Source organism: Aphelocoma coerulescens, unplaced genomic scaffold (genome assembly GCF_041296385.1).
Source record: "Aphelocoma coerulescens isolate FSJ_1873_10779 unplaced genomic scaffold, UR_Acoe_1.0 HiC_scaffold_97, whole genome shotgun sequence".
NCBI lineage: Eukaryota > Metazoa > Chordata > Aves > Passeriformes > Corvidae > Aphelocoma > Aphelocoma coerulescens.
The window spans coordinates 842,728-867,758 of record NW_027184078.1 but is presented as its reverse complement, the minus strand read 5'-3'; the positions used below and the strand labels follow the sequence as shown (position 1 = coordinate 867,758).

The window sequence follows — 25,031 nt, the reverse complement described above, 5'->3', positions numbered from 1 at the left end:
CCCCAGTACAGCCTAGTACAGCCCAGTATAACCAGTTAACACCCCCCAGTACAACCCAGTATAACCAGTAACACCCCCCAGTACAGTCTAGTACAGCCCAGTATAACCAGTTAACACCCCCCAGTACAGCCCAGTGTAACCAGTAACACCCCCCAGTACAGTCTAGTACAGCCCAGTATAACCAGTTAACACCCCCCAGTACAACCCAGTATAACCAGTAACACCCCCCAGTACAGTCTAGTACAGCCCAGTATAACCAGTTAACACCCCCCAGTACAGCCCAGTGTAACCAGTAACACCCCCCAGTACAGTCCAGTACAGCCCAGTATAACCAGTAACACTCTCCCTCCCAGTATAACCCGTCACGGCCCCCTCCCAGTCCCCACCAGTGCACACCAGTCCGACCAGTCCGGCCCAGTTCGTTCCCTTCGCTCTTTAATCTCGGCCGAGCAGCGCTGGGGGAGGGGCAGGGGGGGAGGGGCCCCCCCCGCCCCCGGGGGGGAATAAATAGGGGGGGGCGGGCGGGGCCGGGGCCTTTTGGGGTTTTTTGGGGTTTTTGGGGGGTCCCTCGAGGCAGCGCTGAAGGAAGCGACCCCCACATCCCCCAGCGGGGTTTGGGGGGGTCCCAGGGGGAGCTGGGTTTTTTTGGGGGGGGGGATTTGGGGTTTTTTGGGGAGGGCAGGAATTTGGGGGTTTTTTTTGGGGCCACTCGAGGTCAGTGGGGTTTTTTGGGGGGGGCCCTGGAGGGGTTTTGGGGGGGTCACCCCCACGAAGCCCCCAGGAGGTCCTGGGCTGGTCTGGGGGGGGTCCTGGCGGGGTTTGGGGGGGTCCGGGATATTGGGGTTTTTTTTGGGGGGGGTCACTTGAGGCAGCGCTCGGGATCAGCAGCCCCCATAAACCCCCCCCCCCAGCTGGCTCCTGGTGGCTTTGGGGGGTCCGGGGTTGGTTTGGGGGGGGCTGGGGAGGGTCAGGGAGTTTTGGGGTTTTTTTGGGGGGAATCCCCTGGGGTTTTTTTGGGGGGGTCACTCCAGGCAGCGCTCGGGCTCAGCGGCCCCCACAAACCCCCCCCCCAGCCAACGGGAGGTTTGCGGGCTCCAGCCTTGGTTCGGGGGGGGGGGGTTGGTGGAGTTTGGGGTTTTTTCGGGGGGTCCCTGGGGAGGGCTTTCGGGGTTTTTTTTTGGGGGGGGGGGGGTCACTTGAGGCAGCGCTCGAAGTAGGTGGCCCCCACGTAGCCCCCCCGCAGCGAGCGCTGCACGTTCTGCTCGAAGAGGCGCCGGTTGCTCTGCAGGACCTCGGCCGCCTCTTTGTTCAGGGGGTCCTCGGGGTTCGGCTCCTGCTCAGGGCGAAATTTAGGGTTGGGGGAGCCCCAAAATCTGGGGAGGGGACCCCAGAATTCTTTAACACCCCCCCCCCAGACCCCAAAACTCCCTTGTTTGGGGGGTCCCGGGGGTTTTTGGCTCCTATTTTGGGTGGGACCCAGCACTTTTTGTTCAGGGGGGTCTTTGGGGTTTGGCTCCTGGATTTTTGGGGACCCTAAAGACCCCCCCTTTAGGGTTGGGGGGGGCTCCAAAATCTGGGGGAGGACCCCAGAACCCCTTAACACCCCCCAGGCCCCGAGGGTTAAGAGCAGGGCCCAGCACCCCTTGTCCAGGGGGTTCTCAGGGTTCGGCTCCTGCTCAGGGGGAAATTCAGGGTTGGGAGGACCCAAAATTTAGGGGGGGACCCCAGAATTCCTTAAAACCCCCCTAAGACCCCAGATCCAGAGATTTAAGGTGGGGGGCCCCAGCACTCTTTGTTCAGGGGGGTCTTTGGGGGGTTCAGGGCTGGGGGGAGCCCTTTAGGAAATTTAGGGTTGGGGGGCCCCAAAATCTGGCGGGGGGACCCCAGAACCCCTTAAAAACCCCCAGAGCCCAGAACCCCTCGTTCGGGGGTGCCCAGGGTTTGGCTCCTGGCTTTGAGAGGGAACTCAGGCTTAGGGGAGACCCCACAGCCCCAAACCCCCCCAGGGAACCCTTAACACCCCCCAGGGCCCCCCTGAACCCTCCCAGCTGTCCCCAAACACCCCCCAGGTGCCCTCACAAGGTGCCCCCCCGGTGTCCCCGAGGTGTCCCCAAGTCCCCCCACGTGTCCCTGAGGTGTCCCCAGGTGTGTCCCCAAGATGTCCCCAAGTCCCCCCAGGTGTCCCTGAGGTGTCCCCAGGTGTGTCCCCAAGGCCCCCAGGTGTCCCCAGGTTCCCCCAGATGTCCCTAAGGTGACCCCAGGTGTGTCCCCATGTGTCCCTAAAGTGTCCCCAAGACCCCCAGGTGTCCACAGGTGTCCCTGAGGTGTCTCCAAGGCCCACAGGTGTCCCTGAGGTGTTCCCAGGAGTGTCCCCAGGTGTCCCCAGGTGTGTCCCCAAGGCCCCCAGGTGTCCACAGATGTCCCTGAGGTGTCCCCAAGGCCCACAGGTGTCCCCAGGTGTGTCCCCAGGGGTCCCCAAGGCCCCCAGGTGTGTCCCCAGGTGTGTCCCCAGGTGTCCCTGAGGTGTCCCCAAGGCCCCCAGGTGTCCCCGAGGTGCCCCCGAGGTGTCCCCAAGGCCCCCCAGGTGTCCCCGAGGTGCCCCCGAGGTGTCCCCAAGGCCCCCAGGTGTCCCCAGGTGCCTCCAGGTGTGTCCCCAGGTGCCCACAGGTGTCCCGAGGTGTCCCCGAGGTGTCCCCGAGGTGCCCCCAGGTGTCCCGAGGTGCCCCCAGGTGTCCCCGAGGTGTCCCCAGGTGTCCTCAGGTGTGTCCCCAGGTGTCCCCAAGGCCCCCAGGTGTCCCCCCTCACCAGGAACAGGTACTGGAGGCCGTAGATGATGGAGTTGATGGTCAGGACGGGCTTCCAGTCCTCCCTACGGACACAGCCAGGGGTCAGCATGGCCACCACGGCCACCACAGCCCCCACAGGCATCAGTAGCCACCCCAGGTATTGGTAGCCCCCCCCCAGGTTTTCAGTAGTCCCCCCAGGTGTCTGGTGTTCCTCCCTGATGTTTGGTAGCCCCAAGGTGTCAGAATCCCCCCCAGTAGCCCCCTCAGCTGTTTGGTGGCCCTCCAACTGTCCTGAAGACCTCCCCAAATGTTCAGTAGCTCTCCAAGGTATCAGTAGCCCTCCCAGGGGTTTTGGTAGCCTACCTACGGATGCTGAAGCACATGCTACCCCCCAGGTGTCAGTAGCCCCCATGCAGGTGTTGGTAGCCCCCCCAGGTGTTGGTAACCCCCCCAGGTATTCAGCAGCCCCCAAGGTGTCAGTAGCCCCCCTAGATGTTCAGTAGCCCCCCCAGGTGCTGGTAGCCCCCCCAGGGGTGTCGGTAGCCCACCTGAGGATGTTGAGGCACACGTTGCCCTCCAGGTCGATGTTGGGGTGATAAACCATCGTCTCACACTTCACCTTGGGGGGGTCGTGGGGGTAGCCCTGGCCCACCTGGGGGGGTGGACACGGCCACCAAGTCACCCCCAGGGCTACCGGGCATGGCTCAGTGGCCACCAACCCCCTTCCCAGCCCACAGGGGACACACAGTGGCTCAGGGACTACTGGTCAGCATTTGGTGGCCACCAGCCCCCAGGTCCCACCTTTGACCCACAGGAGCCCTATCACAGCTCGGTGGCCACTGGTCAGGGCTCAGTGGCCACCTGGTCCCCTCACCCCATCCCCACGGCCACTGGTAGCCATGGGAGCTGGTGACCACAAGAGGGAAGTCGGTGGCCCTGGGAGGGGTTTGGTGGCCATAGCAGGGGTTTGGTGGCCACAGTGGGGGGGTTTGGTGGCCATAGCAGGGGTTTGGTGAATACAGGGGGGAATGTGGTGGCCATACCAGGGGTTTGGTGCACATGGGAGGGGTTTGGTGGCCATGGGGGGGGGGGGGTTTGGTGGCCACAGTGGGGGAGTTGGTGGCCCTAGCAGGGGTTTGGTGGCCACAGGGGGTTTGGTGGTCCAGGACTGACCTTAAAGCTGAAGACGAATTTGCCGCCCTTGTAGAAACCCTGTGGGACAGAGGAACGTCACCGGGGGGGGACAAGGGATGGGGGAACAAGGACGGGGGGGGGGGACAGGGACATGGGGACAAGGGGGCCCCAAAGTGACGGGGGGGGACAGAGAGAGGGGACAGGAGGGGACAGGAGGGGACAGGAGGGGACAGGGGGACAGGGAGAAGGGACAGGAGGGGACAGAGGGGACAGAGGGGTGACAGGAGGGGACGGGGAGATGGGGGGACAGGAAGGGACAGAGGAGACAGGAAGGGACAGGAGGGTGACAGATGGAGGGGACAGGGGGGACAGGGGGAGGGGACAGGCAGGATGGAGGAGGATGGGGGACAGGAGGGGACAGTCCCCATCTTGCCAGGGCAGATTGAGCAAGGGGCCCCAGGGAGGTGACAGGAGGTGATGCAGGTGACAGGAGGTGACAGGGGGTGGCAGGGGGTGACAGGGGGTGACAGGGGGTGACAGGGGGTGACAGTCCCACCTCGTCGGGGCAGATGAGCAGCCGGAAGTGCAGGAGATCGTCCTGGTCAGAGAAGTCGATCTCGCACGTCTTGGGCAGGTTCAGCTCGTTGATGTCTGGGGACAAACGGGGACAACTGAGGACAGCTGGGGACATGAGGACACACAGGGATGTGGGTGACAGGGGTGACACATGGGGACCCAGGTGACAAACGGACACACAGGTGACACATGGGGACACAAAGGAACAAAGGGGACACAAGGGACACGGGTGACACGGCCATGACAACAACCCCATGAGCCCAACCCCTGTGTGGCCCAACCCAGGCCCAGGAAGGCCCTACTGGGACCAGTATCGGACCCCTGCTGGGACCAAAGCATGACCCCAGTGGGGCCCTACTGGGACCAGTACCTGCCCCTTCCCGGGACACTCCTGGAAGCAGTACCTGACCCTCACTGGGACCGGTACCTGACCCTCACTGGGACCAGTACCTCCCACCCACCAGGGTCTAACTGGGACCAGCATTTGTCCCTCACCAGCACCTTACTGGGACCAGTATCTGACTCCCACTGGCACCAGTACCTGACCCTCAGCAAGGCCTTGCTGGGACCAGTATGTGACCCTTCCTGGGACAACAGCCCCACTGGGGCCCTACTGGGACCAGTATCTGACCCTTACTGAGACCAGTGCCTGCCTGCTACTGGGGCCTAACTGGGATCAGCCCCTGACCCCAACTGGGACCTAACTGGGACCCTCACCAAAGCCTTACTGGGACCAGTACCTGCCTCCTACTGGGACCAGTACCTGACCATTACTGGAACCAGTACCTGACCTCCACCAGGGCCCCACTGGGACCAGCACCTGCCTCCCACTGGGGCCTAACTGGGACCAGTGTGTGACCCCTACTGGCACCAGCACCTAAGCCTTACCAAGGCCCTACCAGGACCAGTACCTGCCTTCCACTTGGGCCCTACTGGGACCAGTATCTGACTCCTACTGGGGCCAGTCCCTGCCCCCACCAGGGAGCACTGGGACCAGTACCTGCTGCTCACCAAGGCCTTACTGGGACCAGTACCTGACCTCCCCTGAGGCCCTTCTGGAACTATGTGGCCCTTACTGGGACCAGTACCTGCCCCTCACCAAGGCCTTGCTGGGACCAGTACCTGCCACCCACTGGGGCCTGACTGGGACCAGCATCTGACTCCTACTGGGTCCAGCACCCAAACCCAACCAGGACCCTACTGGGATCAGTATCTGAGTCCGACTGGGACCAGCACCTGCCTCCCACCGGGGCCTTACTGGGACCAGTACCTGCCTCCCACCGGGGCCTTACTGGGACCAGTACTCGACCCCCACCGAGGCCCTGCTGGAACCAGTATGTGACCCCTACTGGGACCAGTACCTGTCCCTCACCAAGGCTTTATTGGGACCAGTATCAGAGCCCTATCGGTCCCAGAACCGGACCCTCATCGAGGCCCTACTGGAACCAGTACCGGGCCCCAACAGGGCCGTTAACGAGACCAGTACCTGCCCCCCACGAGGGCCCTGGTGGGCCCAGTATGTGGCCCTTACTGGGCCCAGTACGTGTCCGCCTCCTCCCCCACACCTTTCTGAATGCGGAGCTGCGCGGCCGAGGCCTTTTTGCTGGAGCTCTTGGTGCCGCCCGCCGATTCCTCCTCCTTCTTCTGCTGCTTCAGCGAGAAGAGCTTGATCATCCTGCCGGGCCGGGGCGGCGGGGCCGGGGCGGGTCCGGGCCCCCCCCGGGGCCGAGGGAGCGGGGCCGGGCCGGGGGCGGCTCCGGTTCGGGGGGTCCGGGGGCGACGGGGGCCGGGGGCGAGCGCTGAGGGCCGGCCCGCTCGGCAACTTCCGGAGCTGCTCGGCAACTTCCGGAGCCGCTCGGGACTCTCCGGAACCGCTTCACAATCGCTCGGCAACTTCCGGGGCCACTTCGTGAAACTCCGGAGAGGGTTCGGGGATCTCCGGTACTACTTCGGGAAGCTCCGGAATGGCTTCGGAAGCACTTCGGGAGTTTCCGGAGTCACTTGGAAACTTCCGGAACCGCCTCGGGGATCTCCGGAACCGCTTCTGAACCGTTTCGGGACTTTGCTGAGCGGTCTTAGGGATGTCCGGAGCCGCTCGAAACCTTCCGGAGCCGCTTCGGAGATCTCCGGAAAGGGGGAGGTGGTTCGGGATTCTCCGGACCCGCTTCAGAAACGCTGGGCAATCTCCGGGGCCGCTTCGTGGGTCTCTGGAATCGCTTCGGGAACCTCCGGACGGCTTCGGAACCTCTCGGCAAACTCCGGAGTCGCCTGGCAACTTCCGGAACTGCTTCGGAACGGTTTCGGGGGTTGCGGAACTGCCTCGGGGTCCGCAGGCGCCGCTTTGGAACCGCTTCCGGAGTTTCCGGAATCGCTTCGGGGATCTCCGGAAGGATGGGGGGGCCTCGGGGGTCTCCGGAAGGGGCGGTTCGGGGCCTCGGAGGACTTTCTGGAAAGGCTCGGGCGAGCCCGAGGGCGCTTCGGCTTCTTCCGGAAGGAGATCGACTCGTTCCGGCGCTTCGACCCCGCTTCGGCGTTTTCCGGACCACTTCGGGTTCTTCCGGAAAAGGAGGCGGAGCGAGGCGCTCCGAAAAGCACCGATCTCGGTCCCTCGGCTCTTTCCGGAACACTTCGGCTCTTTCCGTCGCCCCCTTCGTATGTCCCCAGACCTCTTTCCCGCTCCTCACACTCGGCTCTTTCCGGAACACTTCGGTTCTTCCCGGCTCCCACCAGCCAATCCCGCCCCGGGGGCGGAGTTTGGGGCCCTTTCTCCCAATGGGCGCCGCCATGTTCCCCATGGGCGCGGCCATCTTTACTGAGGCCGGGGGGCGTACTGGGACCAGCTTCCCCTCCCCGTCCCTCCCGCGGGGCCATACTGGGCCCAGTCCCTTCCCTCTCAGCGCTGCCCGTCCCAGCTCCACCCCACCAGCTCCCAGTTGAGCTCCAGCCGCTCAGGGGGGGCATGGATGGAACTGGTGGGGCAGAAGGAGAAGGGAAAAGGGGGGGCACAAGGGTCGATCCAGCCCTGAAATAAGGGAGAGTCCCGGAGATCTGGGTCAAATCCAGCCCCGAAGTGAGGGAGAATCCAGGAAATCCAGGTCAAATCCAGCGCTGAAATGAGGGAGACTCCAGGAGGCCAAGCCAGGGCTTTATTTTTCCAAGTGACCCCAGGATAATGGGGGACAGGGACATCGCCAGGTCCCGGGAGGCTCTGGGGCAAGATCCGGGGGGAAACCGGAACCATGGGGGGGAATCAGGAGCCCAGGGGGATAACTGGGGTCCTGGGAGGGGTTTCAGCACCCCAGGAGGGGCCATCAGCATCCTGGGGACAGCTCCAGGGATTCCTCGGGATCCACCAGGAGCCGCGAGAACTTTTGGTCTCCGAAGACGGCGCTGAGGCGGCTCTCGAGGAAGCGCTGGAGCCCCAGGATGGACTGAACGTCTGCCTTGTCCTGAGGGGAAAGCAGGGAACTTGAGAGGGGCTGGACTCCCAGAGGACCCCCCCAGCCCCTCCAAGGGGATTCCCAGACCTCGGTGAGCTGATGGAATTGCCGGAGCAGCCGCCAGCCGTCCCGGGCGAACTCCTCGGGGCTCCGGTAGTGGGGGCTCAGCTTCTCCTGGAGCCGCGCCCGCATCAGCGTCAGGTCGATGGCGTCCCGGCTGTCCTGCGGGATCGGGATCGGGACTGGGGTCAGGGATCCCGCTGGGAGCAGATCCCACACCCCTGGATCCCACTGGGCTCACCGGGGAGCTGGAGAGGCGCTGGAGGGGCCGGCAGGGCTCGTGGCACAGCAGCTCCAGCAGGACGTACTCGCACTTCTGCGGGAGCAGGAGCGGGATCCTGAGATCCCAGCGGGAGCTGCCGGATCCTCCAGGACCACCCTGCACTCACCTGCTGGTCCAGGGGGCTCATTTTGTGGGGGGGTCCCTGCTCCACGTCCAGGCTGGGTGGGGGCAGCTCCTGGCACAGCAAACACGTCCACTCGGGGCTGCGGGATCGGGAATGGGATCCCATGGGATCGGTGCCCGGACACTCCCAGGGGTCTGGGATCGAGGGAGGGGTGTGGGGGGCAGGGAGGGTGGATCCCATGAGGTTTGGGGTCAGTGGGGAGATTCCCAGAGGGATCAGGGACAGGAGATCCCACATTTGGGGTCAGCAGGGGGATTCCCAGAGGGATCAGGGACAGAAGGTCCCCTATTTGGGGTCAGCAGGGGGATTCCCAGAGGGATCAGAGCCAGAGAGCCCAGGGTCAAACAGGTCACAGCTGATCCACAGGGAGGTGGCATGGGGCAGTGGATCCCAAGGGATCCCACAGACATGGGGGGACCCAGAGAGGTGACAAAAGACAGCAGAACCCAGGGACACGGGGAGATCCAGAGGTGACAAGGGGCAGTGGATCCCAGCAGATCCCGGCTCCCAGGGAGGTGACAAGTGGCTGTGAGTCCCAGGGACACTGGGGACTCGGGGAGGTGACATGGGGCAGTGGATCCCAGACCCCGGGAGGCGCTGAGGGGCAGCAGATCCCAGTGGATCCCGGTGGATCCCGTACCTGGGCACGTCCTGCAGGGCGGGCAGGTGGCAGTGCAGGTGGAAGCAGCGCTGGCAGCGGTCGCACATCACCACGGCCCCCGCCTGGCCGCACACGCGGCAGCACGAGACCCCCAACATTTCTGGGATCACCGGCATCCCTGGGACCGCCGGGACCACCGGAAGCCCCGGGCCCGGGGAGGACCCTGCGGCAGGGCCCAGCTCCCCCAGGGGAGGGGGGAGCAGCCCCACGGGTTTGGTGTCCCCGGTGTCCCCGATGGGCGATTCCTGCTGCTCCTCCTGCGCGGGGGGACGCGGTGAGGGAGAGGGGACACAGGCAGGGGACACGGGGACGGGGAGGGGAACGTGGGACACCAGAGGGGGAGGGGGGGACTCTCACCTTGACAGGGGAGGAGAACATGGGATGCTCACCTGGATGGGGACACAGGGGAGGGGGAGGGGCACTGGTGATGCTGGCCTGGATGGGGAAGGGGACACGGAACAGTGGAGGGGGACAGGGGACAGTGGAGGGGAACAGGGGAGACCCTTACCTTGACAGGGAAGGGGACATGGAACACTCACGTGGATGGGAGTGGGACAGGGGAACCTGGAGGGGGACACGGGGGACGCTCACCTGGGTGGGGAGGGGGACAGTGGACACTGGACGGAGCCGGGGGTCGCTCACCTTGACACGGAGGGCTCCGTGTGGCTGCGCTGTCCCCGCTATCCCCGCTGTCCCCGCTGTCCCTGCCGTCCCCACAGTCCCCGCCGTCCCTGCTGTCCCTGCCGTCCCCGGCGTCCCCTGCTCGATGACGATGACGCTGAACTCCTCAGCCGAGGGCCCCGGGAAGATGCGGAACACGGGCGGCTGGGCCGGGTCCAGCTCCAGGTCCAGTTCCAGGCGCTCCAGGCTCACCCGCGGCACCTTCGGGAGCAGGGGGCTGCCCTGGGCCCCGGGGGGGCCCCTCCTGGGGGGACAGGGGCGGGTCAGAGCCCCCCAGCCCAACAGGGGACAGTTCCTGGGAGTTCGGGGCGCTGGGAGTCCCCCTGGGCACTTTGGGACAGGGGCAGCCCAGGGACGGAGTGACAAAAATCAGGAGTGTTGGGGACAGGGGCAGCTCAGGGACAGAGTGACAAAAATCAGGAGTGTTGGGGACAGGGGCAGCCCAGGGACAGAGTGACAAGGCCTGGGAGCCCTGGGGACACGGGGATGAGAGACAGGGCTGCTCTGGCCAACCCCTGGCACAGAGGGACCCCAGGAACAGGGACATCCTGGACAAGGAACCTTTAGGAAGGGACGGGATGGGAGGGGCCGCAGGTGGCCCTGGACAGAGGGGTCCCAGGGGTCCATCTTCCCCTCCCCCATCCTCTAATTACCGCTTAATGAGCAGCTTCTTAACGAACTTCTCCTCCCTAGGAGAATTCCCGGGTTTCCTCCTGGATAACCGGGGGGGGGGGGGGGAGGGGGTTGTCAGGGCAACCAGGAGGGCTCCAGGAAGCCCCAAATGTCACCCTTGTGACAAGGGGCCAAGACAAGGGGTGACAAGGGACAGGAGGGACCAGGTTGGGGGTGACAAAGGACAGGAGGTCCAGGGGGTGTGACAAGGGAGGGGGGTCCTGGGGAAGGACCGTAAGGGACAGGGGGTCCCAGGACAAGGAGTGACAAAGGACAGGGGGTCCCAGGGGGTGGGAGGGGGGTGACAAGGGACAGGAACCCCCCCACTCACCTCCTCACTCCAGTGATGGCGTTTTCAGGGGGGCTGGTGGCTGGTGACAAACACCACGTCAGGGGCTTCCTGCATGTCCCCTCTCGTGTCCCCCCTCCCCGTGTCCCCCCCACTCACCCAGCTCGGGGGTCTCGGTCAGCTGCGGGTCCAGGTGGGGGGGGGGACAGCTGGGGGGGACATTCCAGCCCCTCGGCCCCGCAGGGAGGGGTCCATGGGGGCTCCTGCTCCTGCAGGAGCAGCTCGGGGGTCACCTGTCCCCCACTCACCACCGTGGCCTGGGGGGGGCCCTGCAGGACATTGGTGGGGGGCATCACCAGGGAGCTCCCAGGGGGGTGGGACCCCCAAAAATGTCCCCCCAAAGTACCTGTGAGGCGGGGGAGGGGTTCCGGGGGCTGGCAGCAGGGGGAGGGCTCAGCGAGGGCGGGGGGCTCAGCGAGGGGGGGAGGGGATGCTCCGAAATGATGGTGCCTGTGGGGGAGGAGGGGTGTCAAAAGTGGCCCTGGGGTCCCCTGACACCCCTTGTGCCTTGTCACCCCCCACCCTGGGACATCCTGACCCCAGTCACCCCCCACCCTGAGACCTCCTGCCCCCAGTCACCCCTCATGTCCTGGTACTCCTTGCCTCTTGTCACCTCCCACCTGGGACCCCCTTGCCATTTGTCACCTCCCACCTGGCACCCCCTGTCCCTTGTCACCCCCATCCTCTTCCCTCCTGTCCTTTGTCACCCCACGTCCTGCTCCCTCCCGTCCCTCGTCCCCCTGTGCCCTGCTCCCCGGTGTCCCCTGTCCCTCGGTGTCCCCTCACCAAAGCTCTCGGCGCTCTTGGTCCAGGCGTGCAGGTCCCACTGGAATTTCATGTCCCCCTGGGGCTCCACGGGCTCCACGATGACCCGTAGCGCCCGGAGCAGCTGTGAGTGGATCTGGGAAAGGGGGGGGGACAGCAGCATGTGAGGACCTTGGGAGGACACAGGGGACACTGCCTGGGGGGTGGCACAGCATGGGGACAGCGAGGGGACAGGGGAGAGCACCCCAGGGACGTTGTCACAGCACAGGGACACCCAGGGGGACGTGTGGGACCACAGTGAGAGGGACTGCAGGACGCAGAGGGAGGGGATGTGGCACCCTGGTGGCACCTGTGAGGGGAAGTGCCAAGGATGACCCGCCCAGCACCCTGGGGACACCACCAGTGGGGTGGCAGCAGGGGACACAGGGCACCCTGGGGACAAACTGTCCCTTGGGTACTGTCCTGTAACCCCCTGAGCCCCAAAACAGGAGACAGGGGGGACATCTGGGGACAAACCATCCCTTGGGAACTGTCCTGTGACCCCCTGAGCCCCAAAACAGGAGACACAGGAGACACCTGAGCCCAGGTGAGAGGTGGCACATCCTGGGGGTGGCTTCACTCCAGGGGCACAGAGTCCCAGGCACAGGGGGACACAGCTGTCACCAAGTGCCACCCCGGGAGTCCCAGCCCGATGTGCTGGTCTGGGGGGCTCTGAGGGGAATCTGGGGGGCTCCAGGGGGCTCTGAGGGGGTTTGGCTCCTCACCAGCTGCTCTGCACTGCCTGGGGGTGGCTTTGCTCTGAGAGTGCAGTGTCCCGGTGACAAGGGGCACAACTGTCCCCAGGTGCCACCCCCTGCCCCAGGAGCTGTTTGGGGGAGGTGGAGGAGAGATTCTGAGAGGAATCTGGGGGGTTTTTGGGGGGGGTTCAGCCCCTCACCAGCCTCCTGGAGAGCAGCAGGGCGGTGCTGTGGGGGCTGCCGAGGGCGCGCGCCGCGAAGCGCAGGACGTGCTCCTGCTGCCGCTGCACTTTGCTCATGGCCCGGTGCTGCCGCTCCAGCTTCTCCTGCTGCCCCTCGGTCACCCGCTGCCAGGCACAGGGAGGGGACACCGCTGTCACCGGGCCGGGCCACGCGGGGACGAGCTGGGGACGGCCCCGGGCTCACCTGGGCGTCGCTGACCAGCACCTTGCCGCGCTTGTTGAGCTCCTTCATGATCTGCAGGATGGCCATCTTCACCTCCACCTGCACCCGCTTCTGCACGTCCGTCACCCGCCGGATGCTGCCGGGAACGGGGGGTCAGGGGGATGCGGGGCACGCGAGGGGACGGGGAGGGGGACACGGGGGACACCCACAAGCCACGCAGCTCCTTGGTGGAGCGCTGCAGCACCGTGTGTTTGTCCCCCAGGCGCTGCACCAGCGCCGCCAGCACCGAGCGCTGCTCCCGCACCGCGTCCTCCAGGAACTGAGACCTGGAAAATGGGGGAAAATGGGGGAAAAGGGAGGGGGAAAGGAGAAAAGGGGGACAGGGGAAAGATGGGGGGGAAAGATGGGGGGGAAAGATGGGGAGGAAAGAGGGGAATGGGGCAGGAAAGGGAGGACAAAAAGGGGGAGAAAAGAAGAAGAGGGAAAAGCGGGGGAAAGGAAAGAGGGGGAGAAAAGGAGGGAAAAAGGGGGACAAGGGGGGAAAAGGGGGAGGGAAGGAGGTGAAGGGGCAGTGAAGGGAGGACAAAAAGCGGGGAGAAAAGGAGGGGGAAGGAGGAAAAAGGAGGGGGAAAAGGGGAAGGAAAGGGGGGCAGAAAAAGGGGGGGAAAGGGGATGGGAAAAGGTGGGAGAAAAAAGAAGAAATAATCTTATTAGCTCATTAACCTTTAATAAGCTAATTAATCTTCATTAGGCATCAGTTAGCTAATTAACTTGGTTAGTGGATTAAGGGTTTTTAATTAAGGAGATGCTCCAGGTACCACTCAGTCATTTAATCCCTAATTACCTTATGTAATTAGATCTTATCTAACAAAAATGCTTCTGACACCATTAACAATCAAGTAAGTAAGCTAATTAATAAGGTAAGCAAGCTAATTAGATACATACTTAGATAAGTAATCAAATTAGTTATTGATTCCCCCAGAAGTTTGACCAGTCTGAGAGCAAAACCAATTAAAAAAATTTAAAAAACAGCAAATCTTGGCAAAATCATAAACAAAGCCCAACTAATTGATTAAAAAACAAATTTAAACAACCAATAACATAATTAGTTGATTAGTCATTAATTAGGTCTCTCCAGCTCGAGCCACTCAAACACTCCCTCTGCTAATTAATTCTCACCTTTCTCAACCCTTCAGTACCCACCCAACTAAGGAGTTCTGTTTATAAAATCAGTAATTAATTAACGAGAGTAATTAACCTGCAGGCCCACTCCAGGTGTTTTTCAGTAACTAATCAGCTTAATCAATTAATTACAGCCACTTTTAAGGGTGGCCTTGCTGAGCAGGTGCCCTTTCACTCATCAAACCGATTCCTCCTTTTCCAGGGCTGGGTGATTGCGGCGCTAATTAGGCATGCAAATGAGGGGGGCGGGACTCACTGGTGGTCGCGGTGGGTGCCCAGGTGACAGTCCCGGCACGTGAGGGTGTCACACGTGCTGCAGAACAGCTCCAGCGGCTCCGCAGGGTGCGCCGGGCACAGCGCGGCCCCAGCCCGCGGCACCGCCCCGCCTGCGGAGAGACCGGAACCGGTGGGAACGGGAATGGGAATGGGACTGGGATGGGACTGAGATAAGAGCAGGAATGGGAACGGGGTGTGAATGGGACCAGGATGGAACTGAGATAGGAGCGAGAATGGGAATGGGGTGTGAATGGGACCAGGATGGAACTGAGATAGGAGCGGGAATGGGAATGGGGGTGGCACCGGGATGGGACTGAGATAGGAGTGGGAATGGGGTGACGCTGGGAATGGGGATGGTGCTGGGATGGCACCAGGAATGGAGCTGGGAATGGGGTGGGAATGGGAATGGCACTGGGATGGAACTGAGATAAGAGTGGGAATGGGAATGGGGTGACACCGGGAATGGGGATGGGACCGGGGTGGAACTGAGATAGGAACGGGAATGGGAACGGGGTGTGAATGGGACCGGGATGGAACTGAGATAGGAGCGGGAATGGGAATGGGGTGACACCAGGAATGGGGATGGGACCGGGGTGGAACTGAGATAGAAGCGGGAATGGGAACGGGGTGGGAATGGGGATGGGACTGGGGTGGGACTGAGATAGGAGCAGGAATGGGAATGGGGTGGGAATGGGGATGGGACCGGGATGGGACTGAGATAGGAGTGGGAATGGGAATGGGGTGACACTGGGAACGGGGATGGTGCTGGGATGGCACCAGGAATGGAGCTGGGAATGGGGTGGGAATGGGACCGGGAATGGCACCAGGATGGAACTGAGATAGGAGCGGGAATGGGAATGGGGTGACACCGGGAATGGGGATGGGACCGGCATGGAACTGAGATAGAAGCGGGAATGGGAACGGGGCGGGAATGGGGATGGGACCGGGGCGGGACTGAGATAGGAGCAGGAATGGGAATTGGGTGACACCGGGAATGGAGATGGTGCTGGGATGGCACCAGGAATGGAGCTGGGAATGGGACCAGGAATGGCACCAGGATGGAACTGAGATAGGAGCGGGAATGAGAATGGGGTGACACCACGAATGGGAATGGGACCGGGATGGAACTGAGATAGGAGCGGAAATGGGAATGGGGTGACACTGGGAACGGGAATGGCACTGGGATGGAGCTGAGATAGGAGCGGGAATGGGGTGGGAATGGGAATGGGGATGGGACTGGGATGGAACTGAGATAGGAGCGGGAATGGGAATGGGGTGGGAATGGGGATGGGGCCAGGATGGGACTGAGATAGAAGCGGGAATGGGAATGGGGTGACACCAGGAATGGGGATGGTGCTGGGATGGCACCAGGAATGGAGCTGGGAATGGGGTGGGAATGGGACCGGGAATGGCACCGGGAGGGAACTGAGACAGGAGCGGGAATGAGGTGACACCGGGAATGGGGATGGTGCTGGGATGGAACTGAGATAGGAGTGGGAATGGGGTGACACTGGGAATAGTGCTGGGATGGCACCAGGAATGGAGCTGGGAATGGGGTGGGAACGGGAATGGGACCAGGATGGAACAGAGATAGGAGTGGGAATGGGAATAGAGTGGCATCGGGAATGGCACTGGGATGGAACTGAATTAGGAGCAGGAATGGGAATGGGGTGACACCAGGAATGGGGATGGGACTGGGGTGGAACTGAGATAGGAGCAGGAATGGGAATAGAGTGGCACTGGGCATGAGGATGGGATCGGGATGGAGCTGAGATAGGAGCAGGAATGGGAATGGGGTGACACCGGAAACGGCACTGGGATGGAGCTGAGATAGGAGCAGGAATGGGAATGGGGTGACACCGGAAACGGCACTGGGATGGAGCTGAGATAGGAGCAGGAATGGGAATGGGGTGACACCGGAAACGGCACTGGGATGGAGCTGAGATAGGAGCGGGAATGGGAATGGGGTGACACCAGGAATGGGGACGGGACTGGGATGGAACTGAGATAGGAGCGGGAATGGGAACGGGGTGGGAATGGGGACGGGAACGGGGATGGGACAGGAATGGGACTAAGATAGGAGTGGGAATGGGGTGACACCAGGAATGGGGATGGTGCTGGGATGGCACCAGGAATGGAGCTGGGAATGGGGTGGGAATGGGACCAGGAATGGCACCAGGATGGAACTTAGATAGGAATGGGAATGGGGTGGGAATGGGAATGGCACCAGGATGGAACTGAGATAGGAGCGGGAATGGGAAAGGGGTGACACCGGGAATGGGGTGGGAATGCTGCTGGGATGACACCAGGAATGGAGCTGGGAACGGGGTGGGAAGGGGACCGGGCTGCAACTGAGATAGGACTGGGAATGGGAATGGAGTGGAATAGGCTAGGAATGGTACTGGGAATGGGATCGGGAATGGCAATGGGATGGAAGTGAGACAGGACCAGGAATGGCACTGGGAATGGGAATGGTGCTGGGATGGCACCAGGAATGGAGCTGGGAACGGGGTAGGAATGGGACTGGGAATGGCACCGGGATGGAACTGAGATAGGACCAGGAACAGCACTGGGAATGGGAATGGGGTGGGAATAGCTGGGAATGGGAATGGGAACAGGACCAGGATGGAACTGAGATAGGACCAGGAATGGTACTGGGAACGGGGCTGGGATGGCACTGGGACTGGGGTGGGAATAGGCTGGGAATGGCGCTGGAATGGCACTGGGGATGGCACCAAGAACAGCCCTGGGATAGCACTGGGAATGGTGTTGGGATAGACTCAGAACAGCACCGAGATGGAACCAGAATAGGACCCTGAATGCCACCAGGAATGGTACTGGGATGGAACTGGGACAAGGCCGGGAATGGTGCTGGGATGGCACCGGGAATGGAACTGGGATTGGGACCATGAACGGCACGGGGAATGGTGGTGGGAAGGCACCAGAAATGGCATTGGAATAGAACTGGGATAGGACTGGGAATGGCACCAGGATGGCACTGAGAGAACACAGGAGAGGCACTGGGGTGGTACTGGGAATGGCACTGGGACTGGCACCTGGAATGACACCAGGATGGATCCACTGATGGAGTCAGCGATTTGTTAAGGGCAGGACAGGGGGTGACAGGGACAGTGACAGGGACTGGAGTCACAAGGACAGGGACAGGAGGTGACAGACAGACTGACCAGCCACAGAGGGCGAGAAGGATGGGACTGGGGCCATGGACAGTGACAGAGAGGTGCCACTGACTCACCAAGGGCCGGGTGTACCTGACCCTCTGACGGGCCGGGCCTGCACGTAGGTGTCACACAGTGATGGGAACAGGGACAGGCAGGTGCCAGGGAGGTGCCAGGGACTCACCCAAGGCCCGCACGGTGTGGTCCCGGGTGTACCTGACCCTCTGATGGGCCTCCACGCAGGTCTCACACAGCGGCTCCGCGCACTCCAGGCAGAAGCTGGTGGCCGCTGCGTTGTCCTCGCAGCTGGTGCAGCTCTGGGGACAAGGGACACGCTGGGGGACCGCCCTCCCCCCAGTCAGCGCTAATTAGCACTAACGAGGCACTACCTGCCTGCTGCCCTGGCCGAGGGCTGGCCCAGCCCCGCTGTCCTGCAGGAAGAAGTTCTCCATGATGTCACCGAGGGGACACTGCTGCTGGCACACGGGGCAGTCAAACACTGGGGGGGACAGAAAGAGGACACAGTCACCCCATACCCTCCTCTGTCACCTCCATTTGTCACCAAATGCTGGCTCATTAGTGGGGTGGGGGCTGGGGACCTCCAAAACGGAGCCCCAGGGCCACCACGACCACTGATGCCACCAGAGAGGTCCCTGTCCCCTTCCCAAAGAGGGAGAGGATGGTGACAAGGAGTCACCAATGGGGTCAGAGTGTCCCCCAGGACAGGACACTCCCACGGTGGGGTCAGAGTGTTCCCTGGGGTGGGACACCTGCCAAATGGGGTCACAGTGTCCCCCAGGTTGGATACTGGGGTCCTCCCCTCCCCACAGAGCTCCCAGTAATTCCTGCAGCAACCCGGTAACTCCCAGGGATCCCAATAATTCCAAGTGCCTCCTCAGTGCTCCCTGAGCTCCCAGGAACGCTCAGTGTCCTCCATAACCCAGAGATGCCAGTAACCCCCAGCATTCCCAACAAACCCCAGCAATCCCAGAGACTACCAGTGATCCCAGTAAACCCAAGCGCCTCCCCAGTGCTCTCTGAGCTCCCAGTAATCCCCAGTAAGCCCCAGTGATCCCAGTAAGCTCCAGTGATCCCGGTAACTCCCAGTGGTCCTCAGTGTCCCCAGTAACCACCAGCGCTCCCATTTCACGCCTCCTCCTCACCCTGCCCGTCGCTGCCGGCGGCTCCCGGCGCGGCCCCGAGGCAGCCCCGGCACACGGAGTGCAGGCAAGGCAGCAACCGCGGTTCCCGCTGGGGGCTGAGCCGCTCCCGGCAGGCGCCGCAGAGCTCCAGCAGCTCCAGGGGCTCCGGCGGCTCCGCTCCCGCCGCCCCGGGGCCGTTCCCGACCGCCACCGGCAGCGGCACCGACATGGCTGCCCCGTCCCACTCAAACGCCGCACGGCCTCCTCCTCCCGCCCCCGCCCAGGCGCACAGCCAATCATCGCCCGCTGCGCACGATTGACAGCGCGGAAAACCAATAGAAGGGCTGGAGGGCGGGGAGTAGCGAAGATTGACAGCGCTCGGCAGCAATGGGAGAGGGGGAGCAGGGATAGAAAGGGCGGGAAGACGCCTACTGCACGTGAGTGGAAACGGACCAATCAGCGCGCACAGCGCCCGGAGAGGAACCAATCAGCGGCCGAAGAGCCCGAGGAAGGCGGGGACATCTTGGATGGACCGGCCAATCGGCACCGGCGTTCCGCAGGCAGGCGGGGCCACGGTCCTGATCGACAGCTGGACAAACCAATAGGGAGCAGGAGGGGGGAGGGTCTGGGAATTCTGGGAGTTACTGGGGTCACGGGGGATTGATGGGATTACTGGGGATTACTGGGAATTACTGGGATCACTGCAGGTCACTGCCATCACTGTGGGTCACTGGGAGCTCAGGGGAGGCACAGGGGATTACTGGGATCACTGGAGGTTATTGGGAGCACTGAAGAGGGACTGGGAGTGCTGGGCAGCAGAACTGGGGAGGGACGGGCGCACTAAGAAGGGACTGGGAGAGCTGCAGGGTTGAACTGGGAGCACTGGGGAGTATAGCAAAGGGATTACTGGGGACACTGGGAGTTACTGGGAGAGCACGGAGGATGGCTGAGAATGCTCGGAGGACACTGGTGGCTGCTGGGGGCGTTACTGGGAGGGCCCTGGGCAGCACTGGGACCAATGGCTGAGGGGTCCTGGGCACTGGTGGCCCCGGGACGGTGTCCCCAGTGTCCCCCCTACCTCCACCCCAGTGTCCCCTCATGTCATCCCAAGTCCCTTCCTGTCCCCCTCCACGTCCCCAGTGTCCCCCCATGGCCCCAGCTGTGCCCTGGGGGCTTTGGGGGTCCCTGAGGATCGGGGTGGCACCCAGGGGGGACAGAGGACAGTGCTGCCCTGGTGGCCTTGGCGACACAGGGGGCCCTGCCGGGGTCCACAGGGGGATTTCTGAAGGAACCCTGACATGGCCTGTGGCTACTGCCATTCCTGTGAGGTGGACACAGGGATGTGGGGTGGCCACTGGCACCCAGAGACAATGGAAATGACCTGGGGACAACCCATGATGTGGGCAGTGACCTCTCCACGGTGGCCACAGGGACATGGAGTGGCCACTGTCACCCACGGCCGGTGTAAATGACCCAGGGATGACATGGCCAGTGGCCACAGGGATGAGTTTGGTCCCTTGACCCGGCCAAGAGCTGCCATGGCCCCTGCTGGTGGCCACGTGCCACCGTTGAGCAGGGGACACATCATGGGGGCCATCAGTGGGGGGCAGATTTTAGGGTAAAAAATGGCAATAACAGCACCAGAAGGGCCATTGAACCCCCACGTTCATTGTCACAGTTTGGGGGGCCAGGAGCCACGTGGTGGGGAGGGGCCAGGGGAGGGACCCCACGTCCCTCCAGGTGTCCATCCGTGGCTGGGATGGGGTCACAGTCACGGAGCCATGGAATGGTTTGAGGGGAAGGGACCTTCCACAGACATGTCCTGGCATGGGGCACGCCCAGCTTCTATGGAATGCTATTCCAGACCCTCACAGGCAGGAATTTCTCCCCAAAATTCCACCTCAATCTCCCCTTTTCCAGCCTGAAGCCACTCCCCATGTCCTGGCGCTCCAGGCCCTTGTCCAAAGTCCCTCTCCAGCTCTTGGAGCTCCTTCAGGCACTGGAAGGGGCTCTGAGGTGTCCCAGGATTGTTCCCTTCTCCATGTGGGCCACCTCAACTCTGTCCAGCCCTCTGAGCATCTCCGTGGCCTCCTCTGGACTCACGGCGTGGTCCACCTGTCCAATCCCTGTGCCCAGCTCAGTTCCAGGATGTTCTGGGGGTGGCAGCAGGTCCATGATGTCGTCACCCCCCACCATGGGCATCCCAAAGAGCCACCGAACTTCCCGGGCTCTGTTCACCCTCCGTGACACCGCGTTGGCCATCACCAGCCTCCTCCTGGACTCCCACGTGCCTCAGCACAGTTGCCAGAGGATTTGCTCCGTGATCCTGGCACTGCTCAGAGCCCTGGGTGTTCCGCATGTCCCTGTTCCAAAGGGGGTATTCTGTTACCCTTCTCCTGTCACCGGGAACGTCCCCACAACTTCCCAAATCTGACGGAGAGCATCTCAGCCGCTTCCTCCAGGTCTCACCCCGGATGCTCCAACAGACCCACGGGCACAGAGGAGCCCCCAGGCCCACTCTCAAGGCCCTTCGAGGGGCAGGGACCCCCCCTCATGCTGTGTGAGTGGGGCCGGCACCCGCAGTGTCCGGACCTGGCCACGTGCTCAGTCCAGGTTCTGGTGGTGGCGGTGGCGGCCCTGGTGGCGGCCCCGGTGGGGGCACGGGGTGGGAGGCGGCGGCGTGGCGCTCCAGGAGGGTGCGGTGGGAGAAGCCCTTGGTGCAGAGGCGGCACTGGAAGCGCTCGGGGCGGTGCGTGCGCATGTGGACGTTGAGGGAGCTCTTCTGGGTGAAGCGTTTGCAGCAGACGCCGCACTGGAAGGCGCGGACGCCCGTGTGGGTCACCATGTGCTTGAGCAGGTAGTCCCGGAGAGAGAAGGAGCGCCAGCAGATGGAGCACTGGTGGGGCTTCTCGCCTGCCGAGGCACAAACGTGGGGCAACTGGAGTCAGTATGGGTCAGCGTGGATTGATACAGGTCAGTGTGGGTCAACAGGGGTGAGTACAGGTCAGCATGGATTGGTACAGGTCAGTGTGGGTCAACAGGGGTGAGTACAGGTCAGCATGGATTGGTACAGGTCAGTGTGGGTCAACAGGGGTGAGTACAGGTCAGCATGGATTGGTACAGGTCAGTGTGGGTCAATGTGGGTCAACGTGGATCGATACGGGTCAACGGGTCAGTGTGGGTCAAAAGGGGTCAACGTGGATTGATACAAGTTAACGTGGGTCAATGTGGGTCAAAAGGGGTCAATGTGGTTCGATACGAGTTAACGTGGGTCAATGTGGGTCAAAAGGGGTCAACATGGATCGATGCAGGTCAACATGGATTGATACAGGTCAACATGGGTCAAAATGGATCAATGTGGGTCAGCATGGGTCAATAGGGGTCAATGTACATCAATACAGGCCAACATGGATCAATATGGGTCAACATGGGTCAGTGTGGGTCAAAAGGGGTCAACATGGATTGATACGACTTAACATGGGTCAACATGGGCCAAAATGGATCAATGTGGGTCAACACGGATCAATACAGGTCAACACGGATCGATACGAGTCAATATGGGTCAGTGTGGATCAACATGGATCCATACGGATCAGCATAGATAACGCGGACAAACATAGATTGACAACGGAGGTCAACATAGATCAAAAGGGGTCAGTGTGGATTGATACAGGTCAGCATGGATTGATACAGGTCCATGTGGGTCACCAGGGGTCAACATGGATTGGAACAGGTCAACAGGGGTCAGTGTGGGTCAGCATGGGTCAACATAGATCAAAGTGGGCCAACATGGGTCAACGTGTGTCAAGATGGTCCAGTACAGGTCAACGGGGATTGATATGGGCAAACATGGATCAAGATGGGTCAACATGGATCAGTACAGGCCAACATGGATCAGTACAGGTCAATATGGGCCAACACAGATCAACATGGATCAACATGTGTCAACGTGGATCGATCAGTGTAAGTCACCATGGGTTGATATGGGCCACCATGGATCATCGTAGGTCAACATGGAGCAACACAAGTTGACTGGGGTCAGCATGGATTAACATGGAGTGATGAGAGTTAATGGATCAACATGGATCAAAAGGGAACAACGCGTATTGGGGAGGGTCACCATGGGTCAACAAACCAAGATGGGTCAACATGGAGCACCATGGACCAACATGGGTCAATGTGGGTGAACACAGGTGAGCAGTGGGTCGGCACAGAGTGACCCGGGACATCATGGATCCACCCAGGTCTGCGTGGGCCAAAATGGATCAAACATGAAGAGATGTCAGTCAAAATGGATCAACAAGGGTCAATGTGGATCAACAGGGGTGAACGTGGGTCACCATCGGTCCAGTGAAGCCTCCAGCAGAGGCCAGTATGCGTCTGTACAGTCCAACATGGGTCAGCACAGACCAGCATGGGTTGGAACAGTCCAACATGGGTCAGCACAGGTCAACATGGGTTGGAACAGTCCAACATGGGTCAGCACAGGCCAACATGGGTTGGAACAGTCCAACATGGGTCAGCACAGGCCAACATGGGTTGGAACAGTCCAACATGGGTCAGCACAGACCAGCATGGGTTGGAACAGTCCAACATGGGTTGGAACAGTCCAACATGGGTCAGCACAGGCCAACATGGGTCAGCACAGGCCAACATGGGTTGGAACAGTCCAACATGGGTCAGTACAAGCCAACATGGGTTGGAACAATCCAACATGGGCACAGGCCCGTGTGGGTTCGTACAGGCCAACATGGGTCTGTTCAGGCCAAAGTGCGTCAACATTGGTCAGTACAGGCCAACGTGAGTCAGTATAGCCAGCACAGGTCAGTACAGGCCAACGTGGGTCAACAGTGGTGAGGACAGGCCAACGTGGGTCAACAGTGGTGAGGACAGGCCAACGTGGGTCAGCACAGGCCAGCCCTGGTCAGTACAAGCCAACATGGGTCAACATTGATCAGCACATGCCAACATGGGTCAATGGGGCTCAAGAGAGTGACACGCATTGACACGACAAGAAGGGACTGATCCAGGTCATCATGGATCGGCGCAGGACACCAGCACGAGTCAACACGAGATCCACGTGTGTCACCACAACCCCTGCCCTGCCCTCCCCATCACGGCCCCCGTGAGCCCTCCTGCTCACCTGAGTGGATGAACATGTGCTTGGTGTAGTTCTTGCGGGAGCTGAAGCTCTTCTGGCAGTGGCCGCACTGGTAGGGGGGCTGGGGGCCGCGGGGGGGCCCGGCCGGGGGCACTGGGGGGGCCGTGGGGACAGTCCCCCCCTCCACACCCACCTCGTAGGGCGGTGGCAAAGGCGGGGGGGGCCCAAACCCGAAGCTGTCCCCCCCCAGCGCCTCCCGGCCACGCTCCGGCCCAAAGGCGCCGCCGCCGTCGTCGCTGGGCCAGGGCGGCAGAAAAGCGTCGGGGAAAACCTCGGGGGCTCCAAAAAACGGGGGGTCTGGGGCAGGGAAGGGTGGGGGGGCCACACCTGGGGGGACAACACCTTCCTGGGCCCCCCCTTCATCCTCTGCCTCCTCCTCCTCCAACTCCTCCTGCTCCTCCTTGAGTGCCGGCGCCAGGCGCAGCGGCTGCCGCTGTTTGCGGCTGTGGCCGCTCGGCACCGGCTCCGAGAGGCTCTCGAGCTCCGGAGGTGGCCCTGGGGGTGACACCAGCGGTGGCCCTGGCACCTTGTGGGGCGGGGGCAGCACGGCGGGGCCGCGGCTCTGCGAGATGATCTGGGTGCACTCGTCGATGACCGTCTTGATCTGCAGCACCGAGGCGGCCGTGAGGATGTGCAGCGCCTCCGACTGGGCCACCACGAGGCTGCCGCTGTACAGGAACTCCACGAGCTGGCGCACGGCCGCCGAGGGCACCACGGGCGGCACCTCGATGGCCGAGTGGCCCAGCAGCAGCTTGTCGTGGAAGAAGGGGCTGCCGGCGGCCAGGACGCAGCGGTGGGCGCGCAGCGAGGCCTCGCGGATCCGCACGGTGACGTCGCAGAACTGCCCGGCCACGCGCTGCCCGTTGAGCGTCTCCAGCAGGGAGCGGCTGAAGTTCTGCAGGTGGATGTAGTGCACGGCCTCCGGCATGGCCGCGGGGACACGGGGATGGTGGGGAGAGAGGGGACAGGGGGATGGTGGGGATGGAGGGGACACGGGGATGGTGGGGATGGAGGGGACACGGGGATGGTGGGGATAGAGGGGACACGGGGATGGTGGGGACACGGGGATGGTGGGGACACGGGGATAGAGGGACACGGGGATGGTGGAGAGAGGGACACAGGGATGGTGGGGATGGAGGGACACTGGGATAGTGGGGATAGAGGGACACGGGGATGGTGGGGATGGAGGGACACTGGGATAGTGAGGATAGAGGGACACTGGGATGGTGGGGATGGAGGGACACGGGGACACGGAGATGGCAGTGACAGCTGGGACACGGGAATGGCCGGAGATGGTGGGGGTAGCAGGGACAATGGGGACACAGGGACAGTGTGGACACGGGGACAGTGGGGACAGTGGGGACACAGGGATAGCGGGAACAACAGGCACACTGGGACGACAGGGACAGCAGGGACACCGG

At 62.3% G+C, this 25,031-nt stretch overlaps 3 protein-coding genes across 3 annotated transcripts; all 3 read right to left on the bottom strand.

Moving 5' to 3' along the window:
* Positions 1-1,183: 1,183 nt before the first annotated feature.
* Positions 1,184-7,212, bottom strand: UBE2M (ubiquitin conjugating enzyme E2 M). The gene is made up of 6 exons (XM_069000366.1): positions 6,062-7,212; positions 4,477-4,571; positions 3,960-3,998; positions 3,335-3,438; positions 2,806-2,869; positions 1,184-1,333 (listed from the first exon to the last, which is right to left on the bottom strand). The coding sequence occupies exons 1-6, from the start codon at positions 6,168-6,170 to the stop codon at positions 1,193-1,195; spliced, it is 552 nt and encodes a 183-aa protein (XP_068856467.1). The 5' UTR covers positions 6,171-7,212; the 3' UTR covers positions 1,184-1,192.
* A 493-nt stretch (positions 7,213-7,705) lies between these two features.
* On the bottom strand, positions 7,706-18,685 carry TRIM28 (tripartite motif containing 28). The gene is given in 19 exon segments (XM_069000349.1): positions 7,706-7,945; positions 8,024-8,158; positions 8,238-8,312; positions 8,386-8,482; positions 9,044-9,321; positions 9,656-9,989; positions 10,399-10,458; positions 10,749-10,788; positions 10,866-10,908; positions 10,910-11,035; positions 11,113-11,216; positions 11,553-11,667; positions 12,469-12,615; positions 12,695-12,809; positions 12,883-12,999; positions 14,112-14,241; positions 17,492-17,624; positions 17,697-17,806; positions 18,471-18,685. Coding segments are annotated over 19 exon segments (2,505 nt in total). The 5' UTR covers positions 18,679-18,685; the 3' UTR covers positions 7,706-7,807.
* A 1,427-nt stretch (positions 18,686-20,112) lies between these two features.
* On the bottom strand, positions 20,113-24,589 carry ZBTB45 (zinc finger and BTB domain containing 45). The gene is made up of 2 exons (XM_069000353.1): positions 23,593-24,589; positions 20,113-21,362 (listed from the first exon to the last, which is right to left on the bottom strand). The coding sequence occupies exons 1-2, from the start codon at positions 24,536-24,538 to the stop codon at positions 21,001-21,003; spliced, it is 1,308 nt and encodes a 435-aa protein (XP_068856454.1). The 5' UTR covers positions 24,539-24,589; the 3' UTR covers positions 20,113-21,000.
* Between the last annotated feature and the right edge of the window lie 442 nt (positions 24,590-25,031).